The 20072-nt window shown below is 36.5% G+C and overlaps 1 protein-coding gene across 2 annotated transcripts in view; it reads left to right on the top strand.

Moving 5' to 3' along the window:
* The window catches only part of pou6f2 (POU class 6 homeobox 2), an 84783-nt gene extending 77288 nt beyond the window's left edge, over positions 1–7495 (top strand). Inside the window, exons 8-9 of one of the 2 annotated variants that reach the window (XM_083529933.1) lie at positions 1425–1593; positions 5907–7495. In XM_083529933.1, coding sequence (XP_083386059.1) covers positions 1425–1593; positions 5907–6411 — 674 coding nt within the window. In that variant the 3' untranslated portion in view covers positions 6412–7495. The remainder of the gene's footprint in view (positions 1–1424; positions 1594–5906) is intronic. The other variant, XM_083529934.1, reaches the window with a different exon arrangement.
* The last annotated feature ends 12577 nt before the right edge of the window (positions 7496–20072 follow it).

Below are 20072 nucleotides of genomic sequence, written 5' to 3' on the forward strand. Positions count from 1 at the left end.
TAAATAGACATATACAGTGTATTTGATGCACTACCCAAGTAAATGGGATTTTTTCATCTTTTATTTAGTTAATTAAAGAGTTAATACTGAAATTGCAAATGTTGTTATTGAAACTTCAGCTGTAACTATAATCGCGAGCTCTATTACAGAGGTTTGGAAAACCCATTTTGGAAACCCATTTGCTTTAAACAGATGTGTCATCTTTTCTTGAGCGCCTACTCAATTCATTTTCTAAATAAATACTGGATGTCAAAATGTCTGTGATGATCATGTGAATGGATTATTTTGTTTTAATCTTCAATTCTGACTGAATATGTCTAAGAAAGAAACAGATTTCAATTTAGGAAAGCAATTCTACAATTCCCAGAATTAAATATAGTACATCATAGCCAACCTTATTAAACCTTATTATGTAACTTGATTTCCAATAAAAAGCTGATGGGTGGCATACATTGCACCAGGAGTAAGGTCAAACTATCAATATTTTCTACAATTTTCTTCAGGTTTGCTTCGTAGTTTGACCACTATTTCTAATTAAAGTACACAGCATCTGTATTACTCAAACAATGGAGAGGCAGAAAAGACATCCATTCAAATTCTAGTCTATTTAGCTTTATCTAAAAGACTCTCATTCAGTTGTTCCTTTAAGGAACTACTTGCATTTACATTTAAATGTGTTTAACTGCAAGTCAGTCTCTCGGTAAATATGTCATTTATCTTAATCTTTATCTCCACCATTAAACATTACAAGGCCAGAGCAGAGGCGAGTTCTGCTCCAGGTTTGAAGATCACATTTACTTATGAGGAATGACAAGGGGTCGGTTCAGTAGGTTTTTACCTTCAATATGCCCGGAGGATTCTTTAATAATTCATTGATAATGACCAACATGAATAATTGAATCTGCCAAACTTTTTTCCCCTACATAGGCGGAATGCTAAGAAGGACTACAGTGACACACGACACAAAAACACATTTTATTGACTAGAAAAGCATTACATATAAATTGTGAACAATTTTATTTAACCAGGACATACTTTTAGATAAAGTAAAATAATAGGTTACATTCTTGAACTCACTGGAATTTGCATTGTAAAGTTAGCTTGGGAAAAAGGCAAGAATAAAAAAGGCATTGCATTCATTGTTTAAGATAATTTTTTCATATCTTCATGAATGGCAGATATATTCGAGTTTTGAATGCTGAAGGTTTCAATTTAGCAATATATACATTAAGCGCATGTAATAGATAGTTATGTAGTTACATATTTTAGTACAATGAGTCAAATTATATTTTTAAACTGTGACCCTCTAAATGCCCTCATGACAACTTAGATTTTCATGATTTCCAACACTTCTTGTATAATGAAATAAAATACCTAATTTCAAGGTTCCATATTTATCTTCAATCTTTTTTTATGCTTCTCAGACCCACAGACTGCTCCAAGTGAAGTGGATGGTGTGAATCTGGAGGAGATTCGAGAATTTGCCAAAGCATTTAAAATCCGTCGTCTGTCTCTGGGTCTGACGCAAACTCAGGTGGGCCAGGCTCTAAGTGCCACAGAGGGGCCTGCCTACAGCCAATCTGCCATCTGCAGGTAAGAAGATGCCAAGTGCTGTTTAAAGCTTAAAGTTATAAAACTAATTTAGCTAACAAAAAAGCACCAGTACCAGGATGCAATGGGAGTAAAATTATATGGGTATTCATGGCTCAGTGTGAGTCATGACACACTGCTTTACAGTGCAATTACATATATCAAAAACACCAAACCCTGCCAATTACTGTATTCATCTCAAAAGTAAAAACCTTTGTGTTGATTCTGTATTAAAAAGCCTGATCAGTTCCAAAATTTAAAGCAGCAAAACTCAAAGCTCTGGCTACATGCAATACATGAGCATGTTCTTTTGATAGCAGAGATATAAGACATTAAAGTAATTTTTAAAAGACAAGGAATAAATTCATAAGGAAAAAATACACTACTGTACGCTGCGGTTTTGTAAAGCATAAGCATATTGCTGCTAAACCGAATGTTAGCATGTGAGATGGTGTGTACAATGATGGATTACAGAATAATAATGGAAAAATACGTGAATTGGGGTATGGGGCGGCAGTAGGGGGGTCATAAATAAGAGGAATTTATAAACATTATTTTGTCGTTGACTGAAACCTTTTTGTTCAATTTAACATTACTTAATAAAAATATATTGAGATTTATTGAAAAAAAAACAACAATTAAAAATGATTAAATGCCCAGGAACAGAAGTGACTGAAGAAAGAAGTGAGACATTCTAATACTGTACTTTGTAGTGAAAGAAACAAAATAAATTAAACTAATTCTTACTCTTTACTCTGATTACAATTGTAGACCTATAATAATATAATAATCCTTAATTCGATGGAAGGTGCATTACTGAATTTTATTTGAGCATGTATATATGTGTGTGTGTGTGTGTGTGTGTGTGTGTGTGTGTGTGTGTGTGTGTGTGTGTGTGTGTGTGTGTGTGTGTGTGTGTGTGTGTGTGTGATTTTGGGTAGACTTACCTCAAGGGCAAATGTTTTACTGAGGAAAATATCTGGCCATGAAAATCTAAACTCCTATAATCAATGAATTATAATAAATGCCTATAATCTAAATCTTTCACATATGTATGTGAAATGTAAATGCTATACCTTACACTTTTTCTATAATTAAAATCATATTGAAAATGAATATCATTGTCTTGGATGCTGTTTTTTGTGGCACATTTTAACTTTGTTAAATAGCTTTCGCTTCTAGAGCTAATCTTTGATAAACTCTTAGAGCAGGATGATGAGCTGCTTCTGTTTATGTGCCACAGAGGTGTCATGCAATTTGTTTTCAACTATATCCCATCAACATCAAATAAAACCTGAAAAAGTGTGACGGAACTGAGGGGCAAGTTGGTGGGGAATTATTAGGCTTCAAACTAATGTTTAAACTCTCAGACATTCTGCATGAAATATTTATACTCCCCAAATACATTATTCAGATATTTAGGAAACATACATTAAAAGCCATTACGTTGCAATATAAATGGGTGATGGGAAGCTTTCACTCCGTTCTTTCATCTAGGTTCTTTAAAGAGATTTTTTTATTTAATTACTCGTTCATTTGTACGACATTGGACATGACAGACTGCTCTATGTTGTGGGGTTTAAGAGCAGACTTCACATGCTTTACTTTGGTTAACATCAGGAAAGATAAGGAGGATATGGATGAGTCTGTGGGGTTATTCCTGTGTAGGCTCTTGAGGCTCTTACCGCTTGTGCTCAGTCAAACTCAGCTTGACAGATGTCTCCATGTTGTCTGATCTTTCAGAGCTACATTGAGGGAAAAACAATTTTTACTGCTTTCCCCAAAAGTCACATAAGAGACAAGGTCAGTCCTTATCAAAGCTAATGTATTGAAAAAAATCACAGATTGGTGAATCCATTGAAGACCTTTAAAAGTGTCCATTTAAAGCTCTGTTAATGTTACAAACATTATTATTATTACTATATATAAAAAAAAACGATTGCTAATTCACTTGTATCAGTTGGTTCAGAGCATTTAGATGATGTTTCTGTAACTACCAAATTCTTTTTTTTCTTACATGCAACGATTCACAAGCATCTGCAGCTCATGAACATGCGCATGAACGATTCCAAAATGGTTACTGCATAATTTGGAGGAAATCGCTTTAAGACCATTAACCCCACACTAAAACACCAACTAAAATGAATGATTCATGTACCAGAGCTGTTGTAATTTGCAAGACAAATTAGGCAGAAACAATGCTTAACACTGTCATGTATACATAAGAGAATTGTTTAGAATTCTGCATTTTATTCCCTCATTATATGCATCATGTATTTTAACATTTATAAACTTATTTACAAACATAAATATACAGTATATAACTATATGAAGTTATATAAAGATAAATGAAATCTCCTGGCTTTTGTGTAGTTTTCCACCTCAGTTCAGATTCATAAATATATAAACATCAATGAATAACATAATAAGGCACTATTTGCTTGTGAGAAACAGGAAATCGCCTCAGATTTAAGCAGAAAGTTTTATGTTAGAATCATTTATAAATGAATAAATAAGTTAAAACTCCACTAAGCCAAATGTCTGGCTTTTGCTTTCTCCTCTGTCCAGTGTTCACATAGTGCCGTCACTCATCCAGTAAAAAATGTGTCTTGTTGCATTTGGGGTCCTGAGAGCAGAGGCCTTTGCCCCTGCTCGAGGCGTCTCTTCAACTGCCAGTTAAGATTCCATCAAAAACGTCCTTGCAGAAGCTTGGGACTCGTCTCTGTCTTCTCCCTCTGCTAGGCTTTTCTCTGCTTTTCTGACAGGTGTAAGCTGCTTAGTGAACACCCTCATACGCTATCATACACCCAAACACACACTTACGTTAGAGCGCCTCTGCTCTTGGACAGTCTGTAAAAGGGCTTTCTATATATTTTTTATTAAAAAAAATTCTGAACTATTTCATACTATATTTGCTCTAATTCATGAGAAATATGATACACAAGTATTGTATTTTAAAAAGAAAAATAACAACATTTTGAATGAAGTTTAATCAGTTAACAAATACATTAATCGACCATGCAATTCAGCGTTAATACATCATAAGTGCCATTAACATAATAAATAACTAAATGTAGAGGGATATGGAAATCAATTTTATTTACATATTCACACCTGAAAAACAGAGTTTATTTTATTTTTAATCATTCATGTGGGTCGTTGATTTATTACTAGCCAATGCAAGTGGATTTTTGAAAAAAAAATGTAAGCAAAGTTTCATTATATGTATGTGTTGACTTGCTTTTTTACTTCATTAAGGGACCCTGAGATCTTGGGGTCCTTAAATAAACACCTTTTTATCAAAGTAGATCCCCAAGCCTCTGCAGGGTTTCTAGCTGCTTTTTCACAAATTATTTATTTATTTTAAAGTAAATGTTTTGCAAATTATTTTGCTTATATATAAGATATATTGAATGTAGGTTTTAATTCAAAGGGACCAGAATTAATTATTTAATATAAACATACAGTAGTGCACTATGGCATAAATATTTATTACATTAAAATAAAAAATAATTAACTAACATTCACAGAATGACTGTTCTACGTATAATAATAATAATAATAATAATAATAATAATAATAATAATAATAATAATAATAATAATAATAATAATATTAATAATAATAATGATAATAACAATAAAAATAAAAATAAATGCTTGGGTAACAGAGTGTATAGTTTATTTGCAAGCATATGGAAAACTAGGAGATGAAAATATAATAATAATAATAATAATAATAATAATAATAATAATAATAATAATAATAATAATAATAATAATAATAAACATGCATTGGAGTTATTTGGAAATGAAAATATGTGTATTAAAATAGTTGTGCATTAATAATTTAGGCAATAAATGTCAATAAACAATGTTTTTCTATATGTAATTGCATATTGCATTTTCATCTTCAATGTGTTTGTTTTAATCATTGTGCGTTTAAGTAAAAAAAATATATAAGCCCACTTAAATTGTTTAATTATAGCAGTTAGGTGCTGAATAATTTTGGAGCACCTGATCTATTTTTTCCAGTCTGTGGAAGTGTCTCCTCAGTCCTTCACTGCAAAATGAGCACAAATATCCAAAAGGGACTAGCACAGAAAGAAGGCTGTGTTACAAATATGTGCCTTAGTGGAAGTAGATATATCAGCATATAAATGCTGACACAAAAATATATTGAGAAAAAAGAATCTCTCTATCTCATTGGCAGCTTGGACCAGGAGACCCTTCCTGAGAAACTGGGTTAGGCAGTAAACCCCGTTCGCCCAGTCGGGGCAGCCAAAGTAAGCTTGTTCTCTCTCAATTCTCCCCCAGACACACCATCCTGAGAAGCCACTTTTTCCTACCACAGGAAGCCCAAGAGAGCACTATAGCTAGCAGTCTGACAGGCAAACTGAACCCTGGCCTTTTATATCCTGCCAGGTTTGAGAAGTTGGACATCACGCCAAAAAGCGCCCAGAAGATTAAGCCTGTGCTGGAGCGTTGGATGGCTGAGGCAGAAGCCCGCCATCGCTCGGGCATGCAGAACCTGACCGAGTTTATTGGCAGTGAGCCATCGAAAAAGCGCAAGCGTCGGACGTCTTTCACGCCACAAGCCCTGGAGATCCTTAACAGCCACTTCGAGAAGAACACACACCCCTCGGGCCAGGAAATGACCGAGATCGCTGAGAAACTGAACTACGACCGTGAGGTGGTGCGTGTCTGGTTCTGCAATAAAAGGCAGGCGCTTAAAAACACAATAAAGAGGCTGAAACAGCCAGAGCTAGGGTCTGTCGCACCAATGGACCCTCTGGCTGACCCCTTGGAAGACCAACCATAGATCAGATGGACTTGTGTGGGAAAAACTGGACCTATTTACTGATAATTCAATCAAATGAACACTAAACACCTGGACTTTTCTAACATTGTACTGTGATGGACCACCAAGGACAGAAATGCTAATAGGAGCAAAATGATATTGAGGTGAAAAGTCCAAATGCTTACAAAAATGGGGTCCTCTTTCAGGACCAAGCAGAGAATTTACACTAAAGATCACACTTAAGTCACGGACAGCTATAAATCTACTACAACCAAAGTCTGATGTGTCTGATACCTGACGGTTTTGTTTTTTTTTGTTTTTTTTGTAAATGTGTTCTAAATTTTTACATTTGTACTGACCCAAAAGGGAACAAACAATATATGTCTTGGGGCAGTGGGGTGGAGGGAGGGTGTAACATTATCTTTGTCTCACTTGCTCACTTGGGTTTTTATGTAAATATTATGATAATTTTGTCTTCAATTTTCAGACTCTTTGGAAACGTTGTCTCAGAGAAGACCACATCATATACCCGTGGTCCTTTCTTTAGTCACCTCACTCCTGTTTGTAAAACTATAATTTAAAAGCTTTTTTTATCTTCTTAAAGAATGGGTTATATGTCAAAGGTGGTCGATATGGCAGAGCCCACACTGTTGCAGATGTGACTGTCAGTATGTCATTGTATTGCCAAAGCCTTCTAGCCAAAGAACATCATTCTTCAGCCCAAGGACATGGGCTGTAGCCCAAGGATATACACGGGCAAAAACATTACTTGTTTTTTCTTTTGCTGTGATGATATTTTTCCAATGTTTTGTCCCAGCAATGGCTTCAGGTCTGCATGATTTGCAGCACACAACCAATGAGTGGTAAATTAAATGAAATAATTTCTAAGATGGATCATTTTCGTGCATGTTTTTGTTAACTTTATGGTTTGGTAGCTTTGTTGTAAATTCACGTGTCAAGCAAAAAAAGGGATTCGGTAACATACAAAACACCTAAAAGGAAGAACATGTTATCTCACAACATTTTTCTATATAATGGGGTTATTTGTTTAATTTTATACAAATGAAGTGGTGACCTAATTGAACCATGCATGTTTTTTTCTTTACGCTGTCTCATAGAAATCCTTAGGGATTTTAAAACTATTGCAAACACTGTTTCTGCTGCAGAACAGGAAGTACTTACAACCAAAGTACTCTACTCAAACTACCCAAAGTGTGTGCGTTCTTCCAATGTGTTGTTATATAACAATAATCTTTCTTCAGCTCAGACAAGAAGAATGCAGGTGTGTGAATTGTGAACATCATGATTTTAAATAGCATGGACCAAAGGTATGAATGGTTCAGGTAAGAGAAAAAGGATGAGTTAGAAAAGAGTTTACTTTTGACTGCCTTTGTCCTTCAATTGAAATTCTTCAAAATTTGGTGAGAAAAGTAGAACAGTTTAATGCCACAGGCCATAACATGAATATTTAAAAACACAAATGTTTCGTTTAATAATTCTAGATAACCCCTATAATTTCTGATGAATTATATGTTTTTTCATAATCTCATAATCTTTTACATAAAAAATACAAGCAATGTCTTCAAAAGTGTTCAAATGAGAATGATGATATATATTATAATTACATGCAAAATATATAAATAGTACTGGATGCCACATTTTAAATTATAAAGATTTTTATTGAGAATGCCTATGAATATTTACATTATTTTGGTTTACCACTCTTTCATTATTGTTTTAAATCCATAAAGCTATGAAAATATTGTGATAGCAAGCAAGCTTCAAAAACAGACATGGTATTTCATTAAGAGGTTTAACAAAGAAGCTGTAACCAAAAAAATAAAAAAGGAACAAAAAAATAGAAAAGACAAAAACTAAACCAAGAGACAAAGTTGTGTTCTGCCTTTGCTCATTTTTTCAACGCTGGACCAAAGCTCAATTGTAATATGCACACTGTACAGAGAAATGACTGAATGTTGCTGACAATCTTTAAATATTTGAAATGTTTGAGGAAAATGAATGAAAGGATCATAGAGTCTAGCATCAAGATTACCTCATGACTGTACGTGTATGCAGTGAGCAGTGAGTTTTTTGATGGAAGACAAATTAACAGCAACTTTGTGGATTTGTGTAAATGTGTGTAAGTAGATTTCACTAGTCATCGTAGGACTCTCAAAAAGAGTGTGAGTCTACCAGTTATCTTTCATGCTGTGGTTTCCAGGGTCACGTGTATAGAACATTTTAGACATTGTAACAGTTTTGTTTGTTTGTTTGTCTGTTTGCCTCAACCCAACATCCCCCCCCCCCCATGTGATTTACATTAATTAACTTTATTGACTGTGACAGGAATTGCCCTATATAATAGGGAGCAAGGAAAGCTTTGTGACCGAACACAATTGTCTTGAACTGATTATACACACACACACACACACACACACACACACACACACACACACACACACACACACACACACACTCACACACACACACACAGAGAGAGAGAGAGAGAGAGAGAGAGAGAGAGAGAGAGAGAGAGAGAGAGAGAGAGAGAGAGAGAGAGAGAGAGAGAGGAAGAGTCTGAAAAGTTGCGACACTGAACACCTCGAAACCAAAGCTGATAAACCTGCTTTAAATTTTATGAAAACTGTACATATATATAAAGCAATATATGTTTGGTCAGTAAAACTGCACTTTGTGTATTCCTAAACAGCTTCAGATCTGTTACATTTATTTGTACCATAATTAATAATAAACAACTGTTTGACATGAAACATCTGATTTGTCAATCCTCATGCTCAGGATCAAAATGATACTGAGGTGCACAGTGATGTCTACAGTTCATTTTTCCATCATGCTGATTGTGTACAATTGAGCAGTTTAAATCTATATTATTTTATAATGTAGAATTCAATTGCAATCTTACATAAACTTTGTCTAAAACACTAGAAGACACAATATCAGTATGCCTTCAGCAACCAAATCTGATAGGCTTTTATATTGTTCTTATATGATTCGGTTGGATGAAATTACAACCAGTTTGAGAAAAATTCTCCGATCAGCACATGCAATCATATAATGTTCTCATACACTGCTATCACAACTATATCAGATGTTTCTTCTCAGCTGCTCTGAGGTTAAACCTCAGGTAAACCAAGGTTTTTCACACAGTAAACTACTACATGGATGTTTTCATTTTGAATATTAAAACATTAAAACATAAGACAAAAATAAAAATCATTTGCTGAAAACTGTGTGGGTTCTCCTTGTGTAACCCAAACAACTTTGACCAGTCAAAGCATCTACTCTACTAATGTGAGGAGATGATGTGCTGTGAAATCTGTGGCCAAGCCGTTAGCAGCTCCACACAGCCTCACACGTAGCAACATGACATTTTCTGACACATTTCTATCACAGCCAGCATTTCATCTTTTTAAGCAAATTGTGCTACATCAACTCTTCTGTTGGATCAGAGCTAGCCTTCACTCCTCAAGTGCTTTATGAGCCTTGGACGTCCATGACATTTTTGCCAGTTTACCAGTTACTGGACCACATTTGGTAGGTACTAACCACTGCATACCAAAAACATTTTAGAGATTTTTTCTCTAACCCAGTTTTCTAGCTATCAAATTTTTTCCCTTGTCAAATTCACTCAAATACTTGCGCTTGCCCATTTTTTCTGTTTCCAACACATCAATTTTGAAAACTGATTAGGGGTTCAACTAACAATTATTTAAATAATCAATTAATCAGACGGTTGTTATTATTATTATTATTATTATTATTATTATTATTATTATTATTATTATTATTATTATTATTATTATTATTACTATTATTATTTTTATTTTTATTATTATATTTGTTAAATATTTATTTTCGATTTATTTTATATTTTTAACTATATAAAACCCTAAGTCAGGGTATTTATGTTTAAATGTGTACTTAAAAAAAAAAAAAAACTTGCATACTCAAACGCTGTTTTTGTTCCTTTCTGTAAAAAACTACAACAACAAAAACAGCGTTTGAGTATGCAAGGTGAAGCAATTTGTGTAAATCAACAAAATTCTTGTTTTTAATAATAATTGCAAATGGCATGTTGACAACCATGATTAAAAATATAAAATCTAATATAAAATCATATAAAATCAATATAAAATATAATACAACAACCCAGCCATTATGGATGCACAAGCCAGTGCACTCTTCGTGCCGGTCCCAAGCCCGGGTAAATGGGGAGGGTTGCGTTAGGAAGGGCATCCAGCGTAAAACATGTGCCAAATCAAATATGCGGATCACAAATGAGAATTTCATACCGGATCGGTCGAGGCCCGGGTTACCAACGACCGCCACAGGTATCGTTGGCCGACAGGGTACCGGTGGAAATTGGGCTACTGTTGGCCGAAGGAGGAGAAGGAGAGGAGGAAGACGTCTACAGAGACGGCAGGGAAAGGAGCAGTGTAGGAGAGTGGAGGTTCGGGTTGGTACTTTAAATGTTGGTACTATGACGGGTAAAGGGAGAGAGGTAGCTGATATGATGGAGAGGAGAAAGGTAGATATGCTGTGTGTTTAGGAGACCAAGTGGAAAGGGAGTAAGGCCAGGAACATTGGAGGTGGATTTAAACTGTTTTATCATGGTGTGGATGGAAAGAGAAATGGTGTAGGGGTGATTCTGAAGGAAGAGTACAGTAAGAGTGTAGTGGAGGTGAAGAGAGTTTCTGATAGGGTGATGATCGTGAAGGTGGAAGTTGAAGGGAAGATGATAAATGTCATCAGTGCCTATGCTCCACAAGTTGGCTGTGAGATGTAGGAGAAGAAAAGATTCTGGAGTGAATTAGATGAAGTGGTAGATGGTGCACTCAGGAAAGAACGATTGGTGATTGGGGCAGACTTTAATGGGCATGTAGGTGAAGGGAACAGAGGTGATGAGGAGGTGATGGGTAGGGTTTTAGGAAGAGGAATGTGGAAGGGCAAATGGTGGTAGATTTTGCTAAAAGGATGGAAATGGCAGTGGTGAACACTTATTTTAAGAAGAAGGAGGATCATAGGGTGACGTATAAGAGTGGAGGAAGGTGCACACAGGTGGACTATGTGCTATGCAGGAGATGCAACCTAAAGGAGATTGGAGACTGTAAGGTGTTGGCAGGGAACAGTGTAGCTAGACAGCATCGGATGGTGGTCTGTAGGATGGTTTTGGAGGCGAAGAAGAAGAGGAGGAGAGTGAGGACTGAAAGAAGAATAAGATGGTGGAAACTGAAGGAGGAAGAGTGTAGTGTGAGGTTCAGGGAAGAGGTCAGACAGAGGCTCATTGGTGTTACGGAGGTGTTGGACGATTGGGCAACTACTGCAGGAGTGATGAGGGAGGCAGCTAGAAAAGTACTTGGTGTGACATCTGGAAATAGAAAGTGAGAGAGACGTGGTGGTGGAATGAGGAAGAGCAGGAGAGCATAAGGAGAAAGAGGTTGGCAAAACAAAAGTGGGATAGACAGAGTGATGAGAAAAGTAGGCAGGAGTACAAGGAGATGTGGCAGCAGGTTAAGAGGGATGTGGCGAAAGCCAAGGAAAAGGCATATGAGGAGCTGTATGAGAGGTTGGACACTAAGGAAGGAGAAAAGGATTTGTACCGGTTGGCCAGGCAGAGGGACCGAGCTGAAAACGATGTGCTGCAAGTTAGAGCAGTAAAGGATGGAGAGGGAAATGTGTTGACTAGTAAGGAGAATGTGTTGAGAAGGTGGCGGGAGTATTTTGAGCAGCTAATGAATGAGGAAAATCAGAGAGAGAGAAGGTTGGATGATGTGGAGTTGGTGAAGCAGGAAGTGGATAGGATTAGTAAGGAGGAAGTGAGAGCAGCGATTAAGAGGATGAAGAGTGGAAAGTCGGTTGGACCAGATGACATACCGGTAGAAGCGTGGAGATGTTTAGGAGAGATGGCAGTGGAGTTTTTGACCAGATTGTTTAACAGGATTTTGGAAGGTGAGAAGATGCCTGAGGAATGGAGAAGAAGTGTGCTGGAACCGATCTTTAAGCATAAAGGAGATGTGCAGTCTTGCAGTAACTACAGGGGGATTAAGTTGATCAGTCACACCATGAAGTTATGGGAAAGAGTAGTGGAAGCCAGGCTGAGAGAAGAGGTGACCATCTGTGAGCAACAGTATGGTTTCATGCCGAGGAAGAGCACCACAGATGCCTTATTTGCTTTGAGAATGTTGATGGAGAAGTATAGAGAAGGACAGAAGGAATTGCATTGTGTATTTGTGGATTTAGAGAAGGCATACGACAGGGTGCCAAGAGAGGAGTTGTGGTATTGTATGAGGAAGTCAGGTGTGTCAGAGAAGTATGTGAGGGTGGTGCAGGACATGTATGAGGACAGTGTGACGGCAGTGAAGTGTGCAGTAGGAACGACAGACTGGTTCAGGGTGAAGGTTGGACTGCATCAAGGATCGGCCCTAAACCCTTTCCTGTTTGCAGTGGTGATGGACAGGTTGACGGACGAGGTCAGACAGGAGTCTTCCTGGACTATGATGTTTGCGGATGATATTGTGATTTGTTGTGAGAGTAGGGAGCAGGTTGAGAAGAGCCTGGAGAGGTGGAGATATGCGCTGGAAAGAAGGGGAATGAAACTCAGTAGGAGTAAGACAGCATACATGTGTGTGAATGAGAGGGAGGGCAAAGGAGTTGTGCGGTTGCAGGGAGAAGAGCTGGAGAGGGTGGAGGAATTCAGGTACCTGGGGTCAACAGTGCAAAGTAATGGAGAGTGTGTTAGAGAAGTGAAGAAAAGAGTGCAGGCAGGGTGGAGTGGGTGGAGAAGAGTGACAGGAGTGATGTGTGATAGTAGGGTATCTGCAAAAATGAAAGGGAAAGTTTATAGGTCTGTGGTGAGACCTGCGATGTTGTATGGATTAGAGACAGTGGCATTGAGTAAAATACAGGAGGTGGAGGTAGCAGAGCTGAAAATGTTGGGGTTTTCGTTGGGAGTGACGAGGATGGACAAGATTAGAAATAAGTTTATTAGAGGGACAGCGCATGTAGGATGTTTTGGTGACAAGGTGAGGGAGGCGAGATTAAGATGGTTTGGACATGTGCAGAGGAGGGACATGAATTATATTGGTAGAAGAATGCTGAGGATGGAGCCACCAGGTAGGAGGAAAAGAGGAAGGCCAAGGAGGAGGTTCATGAATGTGGTGAGGGAAGACATGCAGGTAGTTGGTGTAAAAGAGGCAGATGTAGAGGACAGGGTGGTATGGAGACAGATGATCCGCTGTAGCGACCCCTAATGGGAGCAGCCGAAAGAAGAAGATGAAGATAAAATATAATACAACATTGATTTGACGATTTTTATTAAAAAACAAAAAAAAACAAAAAAACATTTACATTTGTTGCATTTAGCAGACGCCCTTATCCAGAGCGACGTACAAAAGTGCAAATACACAGACATATAGTTGTGAATATATCTAAAATATATAATTAATTAAATTTATAATAATAATGAAATGATCTATGCATAAATTAAATATTTACAAACATTGAAAACAAGCATTTGAACGTAGTAAATTCGCAGTAAATCTTTTGAAAACTGATAAGTTAACTGTTGTAGTAGACAAATGCTATAAAAAGAGAATGAAACAGAAACGCAGAAAGCTAACAGGCTTGATAATAAAAAGGAAAAAATATGCATTGGTGTACAAATGCATAATCATTCGCGGAAAACCACAACAGTGACAAAAAGTTTAATCGTTTACTGCTGCTGTCATTTTCTGCTTTTTGATTTAGTGCTTTTGTTCGCATCGTTTTTGAATCCATCATGCCGTGAGCTAACTGATTGCGCAACCTGATGCTAGAGAGTCACGTCAGAACAGATCCAGTACGACTGTCCTGAAGTTAGCAAACAAACAGTTTACACAATAGCACTTTATAAAACTATACCTATATATATATATATACAGTGAGGAAAATAAGTATTTGAACAGCCTGCTATTTTGCAAGTTCTCCCACTTAGAAATCATGGAGGGGTCTGAAATTGTCATCGTAGGTGCATGTCCACTGTGAGAGACATAATCTAAAAAAAAAAAATCCAGAAATCACAATGTATGTAATTTTTTACTTGCAAAATAGCAGGGTGTTCAAATACTTATTTTCCTCACTGTATATATATATATATATATATATATATATATATATATATATATATATATATATATATATATATATATATATATATATACTGTATATTTTTACATGATAAGGATTATACAGTTTCTGCTTACCGTGATGATGTTTAGCCTTCATCCTTGATTTGGGAGGCACACTTTTTCCTGCTGCCGATTGATCTGTACTCTCCACCATTCTGTGTTATCTTGCTGTCACGCAAACCCGTTACTTGAGCATCCCAACTAATCGATAACAGAATACGTTGACAAATAATTTCATGATCGATTATTAGCGATTTTATCGATCAGTTGTTGCAGCCCTAAAAACGGCCTGTTCTAATTTGTTCTGCCTAATATGCACCACCCCTTGAGAGATGTTATTATAACAAGATAATCAATGCTTTTCACTTCACCTGTCAGTGCACCTGTCAGTGGTTTTTAATGTTATCGCTGATCGTTTACTGAAATGTTTTTCTCAAGGCATATGCGAAGAAAAGAGGTAAGGCAAAGAAACCTTCATAGATTTCATACATTTAAAAAAAAGCAGTAAACAGTAATGAATAAAGTCTATTTTTAGTCTGACAACCCTTTGCTATATAAAATAATGCATGCAGTTGTATAAAAAAGTGCTGGTAGGTTTTTACTAACATATTAGAATTCTAACATCTGCCAGATTTTCTCTGTCACACTAGTGCTCCTTTTTGCATTGTGCTATCTGCTAAAGGAAATCTCAGTTACTTTGACCTTGGCATGGGTTGTGGCACAGGTTTAAAAAAAACAGAACAGTTAAAGATAGAAAAAGAAATTGCCTAGACTTTAACCCAACTTCAGCTGTGGAGACTTTGGTAGCCTGTGACCAATGTAGCCTTGAATTCATGTTCTTGGTTAACAGGAGTCGGACCTGATTTCTTCTGTTCTAGAAAATTCCCTTAATAAGTTCTAATAAGTTACCTTATACCACTGTTTGAGTAAATACTTATTTTTTTTATTAGCTGAAATGTCTGTGTTAAAAGCTTTACAATAGGTCCATTCAGTTTGATCACCATCCTAAATGAATTAACTGCTGCACCCACACACCTAAACACCAACAGTACCAAGATGCAAAAAATCCATGAAGGTACTGAACAATTCAATAACTATGACAATGGATTTTAATTAATATAAACAGTCTACTACAATAGACTATGACTGTAACTTGCATAAACAGTTCTGCATTTAAGCGCCCATCACTGATCTAAATACCGGCGAACAGACTACAATCAGTGCCACAAATATTTTATTGTATAAATAATCAATGGAGGTTTTCCCAAATTATGTAGCATCAAAATATGAAAGCACACTGGATTAATTGGGTTTATTTTAACATTAATTAAACAAAAACAGACTTGGTATTGGACTGTTTGTAATTATAGGTTATTTTATTTGCATCATCTGTTTATTATATTAATAATTATTCTTCAAATCTGGTTTATTATGATTAAAGTGCTTTTGTAATTCATATTTTAATTTATTTTAATAATAAATTATTATTTTTTTATTGTTATTAATATCATTATGTTAATACACACACACACACACACACACACACACACACACACACACACACACACACACACACACACACACACACAGAGCACACAAATTAACAAAATTGTTTAAACATTAAAAAAACGTACAGGAAAAGTAAAGCTTTTTATGTAAAGTCATTTATTAGCTACAATTAGTTATAAACAGCCACATGATTTGGATAAACACAAATGACCATCTATACTCTAAAGCATAGACACAGATTAATTCAGCAATATTTTGTTTGTAGTTGAAACGAAATGTTTGGGTCATTGCGGATTACAGTGCAAAAACAGCCTTATCTCATGCTTGAAGTTTGGTTCTGCACTGTTTTTGACACAAAACAATGCGGAGCTAAAAGGATTGTTTTAACGCTGAGGATTGTGTGAGTGTCTGTGTATTGGGATAAAACAAGTGGATTTGGGTGTATATGCTTCAGTACTGTTGATAAAGATGATCTCTTCTCCACATCATTATAAACCATGCCGATGTCTTTTAAAATACTTATTTAAATGAATTCTTACAAAATATTATTTTTTATTTTGTTTTTTTAACCACTTGGTACCACACTTGTAACCACTTTCTCTCAGGGGAAGAGGTAAGTATACTTCAAAGCTCTTCTCTGTTCTGGCACCGAAATGGTGGATTGAACGTCCCCTAGATGTCCGAACTAGTCTTTAAGCGACAGTTAAAGACCTACTTCTTCCTGAAACACTTAAATAAACACTTTCCAAGTTTGCTTTGTAAAAAACAAGATTTGTAGTCTGATTTTTCTTTAGTTTGTAATCTAGAGTACCAGTGTAGATTTATACATTGCTAGAGACTCAAAGCACTTTTGTATGTCGCTCTGGACATTAATGAGTTTTTTTTTTAGGAACTGAATTGACATAGGAATGATTGTCATTCAAAATTGCACAAACTGCTTAATTAAGCATTAACGAAATGCTTAATATTTATAAATATTTAAATAACGAAAATAGTAGATATGTTTTAGATGACCTCAGCTATATATGCCAGGGGATATAACCAGTTAACTAGTATCTAAGGTCATTATAAGTTACTATGGATAAGGGTGTTTTAGAGTCATTTTTATTCATTTCATTACTCACTTCTTGTTTTTGTGATAAAAAGAACCAATCCAGAGAGCCTGTCGAAAAAAAGTGACTTGAAAACAGTACTGAGATTCAGGACTTGTAAGTTACCGGAGTAATGACCTCTTCTCTGTACCTGTGTCTTGATGTTCTGTCAATTGTGATTGAAAGTGAAACTCACAAAAGCCTATTCTCTCTCTCTCTCTCTCTCTCTCTCTCTCTCTCTCTCTCTCTCTCTCTCTCTCTCTCTCTCTCTCTCTCTCTTTCTTTTTCTCTCTCACACACACACACACACACACACACACACACACACACACACACACACACACACACACACACACACACACACCAGATTTCATCACGAAAGTTCACACCTAAAAGCAAACTGACAGTGCGTGGTTGCTACAGCAATTTATTACAGATTCCCTTAGGGTCAACTGAAAGGTATCTTGTGCCACGGTTGATCTGCATCAATATTTCAGTGCTTCATTGTAGCAGATAACAATAATGAGACAAGCCTGAGACAAAGAGGGAAGCTCATTCTCAGCTGAAAGCCTCTACAAACTCAACTCCAAAGTTTCTCGTCCACAAAGCCTTTCAAAGCTGACTAGCTGCCAACTGGAAGAGCAGTAAATAAATAAATAATCATCATAAAAAAGCACACACAACATAAATTATTAACATTAGGCTGAGAAGCGATGTCGAAGATGTTCGCATCATCCTTTTTTTCCATTCCCCCTAGAGTTCTTTTTAAGTGTGGCAGTAGAAGTTGTTTCACATCCCCTTTTTTCCACACACATTTCTCTTTTACTGCTGTAATTGTGCTATTTCTTCTGCTATTGTTTATTATGTGTCAATCTGCTTTGGCCTAGAAGCAAAGATGGAAGGCAAATGGAACTTTTTCCATCTCTGTTACTGTCAATACAATGGCAAACAGACTGTATTAGTTTGTTTGCATCTGTTCAAGGTAATAAAGTAATTCACTGCTGCATTGTGGGTGTCTGGGTGTGCGCGTGCTCGAAAAACCTATACTGTATCACATGTCCATGGACAAGGCTCTGAGAGAAGCACAGGAGAGATGGTTTGACACTGATCTCCTTCAGTTCAATCTGTTGTACTGTTTTTACTTGTGACTGAATGTGTCCCCCCCCCCCCCCACACACACACACACACACATGCACACAAACAAATATTTTTTGTTAGTTTGTCAGTTTATTTGTAACTTAATTCAGTAAAGCAGTGAGCTGCTTCTAGCTTCTTTTTCTTTTTATTGTTTGGGCTCATTGTAATAAAATACAACTTTCAAATCTGAAAGTAAAAAAAGAAATAAAAGACACCAGGAGGAACATCAGGACATGTCAGCAGCTAAAATGGATTATGTTTCAATAACAGTCAGGACACTAGCAAAGAAAAATGAGTGTGTGTGTGTGTGTGTGTGTGTGTGTGTGTGTGTGTGTGTGTGTGTGTGTGTGTGTGTGTGTGTGTGTGGCTATCTATCTATCTATCTATCTATCTATCTATCTATCTATCTATCTATCTATCTATCTATCTATCTATCTATCTATCTATCTATTTATTGTGTGTGTGTGTGTGTGTGTGTGTGTGTGTGTGTGTGTGTGTGTGTGTGTGTGTGTGTGTGTGTGTGTGTGTAAGTTTGTGTGTGTGCGAAATCCTGGCGGTTTTAAATTGCTCTCTTTGTTTTTCCATCTGAACAGAGCTGCTCTCATGCCTTATCTCTGCTGTGGTAGACATGCGGCACCTTCAATGTTCTCTAAAAATGAACTGTCGCAGCATCGCTCAAATGCACACCCCCAAATACACACCTTCACATAAACACTCTAATTTCACACTTACATCTCTGCCTTTCTCTGTTTCTTGCCATCAAATTCAGACACATTCCCATTTTGTCACAGACACAGCCACAAATATATAGCGTTTGCACACACCTTGTTGCCTCCGGAGGGGCAATTATCGATGCTCATAGCCTGTCCAAGGTGTCTGCATACGCTCGCCTCTCTAGCCCAGTCCATCTCCAATCCCCGTCATTAGAGGTGAAAATGTCTGACTCTGATGACTGAGACGAGAGAGGCCCTCGTTCTCCGCTCCATTTAGCTTTAGCAGCTAGTGTGGGGGGCAGAACGTCAAGAAGGGCAGCACCAACCTTAAAATTGTGCCAAAGCAGGTTACAACTTAAAACAATGTGTATATTAGTTCTTTTGATACTTTTAGAATTTTTTTTTTTGCAGTTTTATTTATACTCCTGGCTTTTATTCTATAAGAATCAAACATCTGGGTAAGTAAGGATTCACTTCGCTCCTCTACTTTCCTGACTTATTGAACGTACATTTACCTAATGACATGATTCAGTTTCACTTACAGATCTTAGGTCAGAGTTTTGGTGGTAGGTATCATTATCTGGCTGATACAACTACAAAAATGTGTATTTTGCCAAAGTGTGCAATAAAGTACTTTTTTGGTCTATCACCTAATTTCTTGTCTCTATAAAGGCAATATTTTGGGAAGAGTTTGTTTTCATTAGGTTTTTATAATCTATAAAATTTTTTAAGTCAGAAACCAAATACTGAGATCTTTACTCATAAAACCTAAAACCATTCACTGTTACAATCAGGCAATTGTTACAATCATGAATTTTGAGTCAGGTGACCAATTCAACTAAAAAAATTAAGATGAGGGTTGAACTTGTACTGCAGTTGTTGTGAATGTTAAAGTTGTTAAAGAAAATAAACATCTGATGGAAATGGGGATGTAAGCTTTCAGCACTTTCAGTGTGGATGAGCAATTTTTGTAAAATGCCAGTGTAGACACAGGGTTTTAAAATGAAAATACAGTTTTCCAATCTATCTGGATGAATGTAGATGTA

The sequence above is a fragment of the Silurus aristotelis genome (genome assembly GCF_946808225.1).
Source record: "Silurus aristotelis genome assembly, chromosome: 25".
Lineage (NCBI taxonomy): Eukaryota > Metazoa > Chordata > Actinopteri > Siluriformes > Siluridae > Silurus > Silurus aristotelis.